The 3,178-nt window shown below is 44.4% G+C and overlaps 1 protein-coding gene across 1 annotated transcript; it reads left to right on the forward strand.

Moving 5' to 3' along the window:
* Window positions 1-1,452: 1,452 nt before the first annotated feature.
* On the forward strand, window positions 1,453-3,161 carry LOC108570615 (mucin-2-like; the record flags this gene model as incomplete). Its single annotated transcript, XM_017932499.1, has 2 exons — window positions 1,453-1,519; window positions 2,007-3,161. Coding segments are annotated over exons 1-2 (1,222 nt in total), but the record flags the coding sequence as incomplete, so codon positions are not given.
* Window positions 3,162-3,178: the final 17 nt, after the last annotated feature.

Below are 3,178 nucleotides of genomic sequence, written 5' to 3' on the forward strand. Positions count from 1 at the left end.
ATAGCGCGATTCGTTACGAGGTACCATCAACGAATGGTATTTATGGCACTGGATCCAGTGCAACTCTCGTATTGCGTGTTGATCTAGCAGTAGATCTAACAGAAGCGTATAAATAGCGGGGATGATTAATCACGGTGAAACGTAAGCGCGTATAAACGGACCTCTAGCAGTAGATCTAACAGAAGCGTATAAATAGCGGGGATGATTAATCACGGTGAAACGTAAGGTACCTAATCGTCGACGTTTGCCACGGTCGGTGATTTATCAGAAGTTGAATCGATGTTCGATGGCTAAATCCACGGTAAAAGATCGCGATATTTCACGATCATCTAGAGGTGTATGATTAATGAAACGTTTCTCTTCGAGCGATTAAATTTACTCGAACGACGAGAATATCTGATAAGAATCTCGTGGCTTGTCACTTTCTTCCAAACGATCGAAGTACTGTCAAACGATGCATCTCTCTGCCAATGAAATATCTGGCCTCCGTGTGCCTCGCGTGTGGGTGCAGATCGCGAATCAAGCTGGAGAATTACTTCCCTGCTGGTTCCATCATGATAAACCATAGGAGCTCGCGTGATGTCGTTTGAAACGTGCGACAAGACGAATGCGCGAAATGATACTTTCTGACAGGGGTCAACGCGCCTGTCAAGAATTCTCTGCCCTTTGTGGCCAGAGATTGTAGTTCGGAGAAATCGATACCGGTGATTGCGGACAGTTGTTAGAATCTTCAAGTACATGTACAGTTCGCCAAATGAGACTAGTTACTGTTCATCCGGCAATCGTTGCCGTATAGAAAGAGTTCGTCACGGAAAGGATTAATTTACAATGCAAATCGAGGGAGTACGAAGTTGTTCATTCACTCGGAGCTCGTGTTATTCAGCTCACGGGAACGCCGATTTCACGTTAAATCATTAATGGCGTGTCGGAAATCGATGCTAAGTTAACTGTACAAGAGAATCAGCCGGGTGGTATTCAAATCGTAGTTCCAGCACGTGTACATTATGTACATAGTGTATATCGGAACGATCGTGTGGTCGGCCGAAAGATCGAGATTGCAAATCAGCCGTTGGTGACGAGATTGAAATGAGAATCGTTCGATCCTGAATCGTCGATGAATGATAGAGTAATTGTGAGCAAGGTCAAGGGGCCTGACAGTTAGAATCCTTTGGCCGTCGCTGCATATTGGACGCGGGCCAAGCAGGACGTAAAAGTAACTGTGCGTCAGTAGCTTAACTTTGGTCTTTTATGCGAAATTCTCAACCGAGGAAAATCCACGCCTCTCGTCCTAGAAAACGAAAGAAACAGATTACGTCACACGTTGTTCCGTTAAGATAAGATCGCGTACCATTCGATGGAAGATTTAGGATCGTTCTTAATGGACAATTGTAACGTTGTTTTTTTATTAAACGACGCGAATTCTTTGCTTTTCAGACAGGCTAGTTTGGCACCATGTGGACCGGCCTAGGGAGATTAGGCCTGGTGATAATACTGATTTGGGTGACGCTTACGGAAGCTGGTAAGATTCTGTTCATTGACATTTGACAAAGAAGAAGTGCTTTGGAATCATCACGGTTCGCGATTCAATTGACAGGAAAGGTTCGCAGCGAAGATCCTTTTATGAAACGCGTGAACTATCTATTCTCACGACAAGCCCATTTATAGTGCCGCCTCACAGGAAACGTGATGCGGCTACAGATTCCACAGGGCATTGCCACTATTTTCATTTTCTTTCGTGTTCATCAACAACGCTATTGTTATTGTTGATGGTGTTTTGAAACTCCTTTCGAGCGGGACGTACAGCCGTGAATACATCTGAAGAAATTTTACCGATGAAAAATTCTTTATGCGTAGTACGTCTATACAGAATAGATTTATATCGTGACATTCCATCGCCAATCTTTCGCAGAAAAATAATACCACAACGTCTTGCAAAAATTATAAATTTTGAATTCAGTTTCGGTAATTCAGAATGTAACTTTATTCGGATAATTTTGTTATATTAGATCATGATTCCTCGAAACATAAACACAGACGACAAGGCACAGATCGTTTCACTTGTATCCAAGAAGGCTACCATAATCATCCAGAAGAATGTGGCGTTTACTACCGATGCGTTGATTGGGGCAATGGAAAACCTTTGACAACTTTTATATTTGAGTGTGGAACGGGGACGGTATTTTCGAAACGCCAGGGTAATATTTGTACATTGCCACATGAGAGTGGAAGACCAGAGTGCGCATACCACAGTACCGACCGAAATAATCCACCAAAAAATACGACAAACATTACAAGTACAACGGAATTACTGCAAGTAAGAGACGGGATGACTACCAGCAATCCATCGATTACGAGTAGCAAGCCATCAGTAACAACTGTAGTGTCCGGAAGTACAGCTAAGGGAGAAATTCAGTGTATAAAAGACGGATTCCTTTCCGATCCAAACGATTGCCAAAAATTCTATAGATGCGTCGAAGAAGGGGACGGAATAATAATAAAGTATGAATATTCATGCAGACCTGGAACTGTGTGGGATCCAGAAATAGCAGGATGTAATCATCCATGGGCGGTGACGAGAAAAGATTGCAGGGAAGGATCATCGACAACCGGAATTTGGATAAACCATACAGACAGCTCCTCAAAAACCGAAGGTTCTACTGATAAACCAAGACATTCAGTTACATCCGGAAAACCACGTACCACTGACACAACTGGCACATCTGGCAGATCAGAAACACCAGGCACACCCGGATATCCTAGCACACCCGGCACTCCTGGCACTCCTGGCACACCAGGAACACCTGATACAACTGGTAAGACGAGCACCGCAAAAACACGTAGTAATTGGTCCCACCACACTCGCAGACCAACTAGAACTCCTCCAACAAGGAAACCACCCCAAACAACACGAAACACTAACACTCCAAGAACTCCAACTACACAAGTAACAACCGAAACTACAGAAACACCTTGCACAGATGAGACACCGAAGCGTACTCCAACCCCAACATCCGCACGTACGCCTCGTACTCCGTGGAAACCTCCAACACATCCGCCAACTCATAGCACACGAAAGTCTACCTCTCCCACCTCAACCACGGAAACTCCAGAAACGCCTTGCACGGACGAGACATCTAAGCCTACTTCAACACCAACTCCTCGTACACCGTGGAAACCT

The sequence above is a fragment of the Habropoda laboriosa genome, unplaced genomic scaffold (genome assembly GCF_001263275.1).
Source record: "Habropoda laboriosa isolate 0110345459 unplaced genomic scaffold, ASM126327v1 scaffold101, whole genome shotgun sequence".
Classification (NCBI taxonomy): Eukaryota; Metazoa; Arthropoda; class Insecta; order Hymenoptera; family Apidae; genus Habropoda; species Habropoda laboriosa.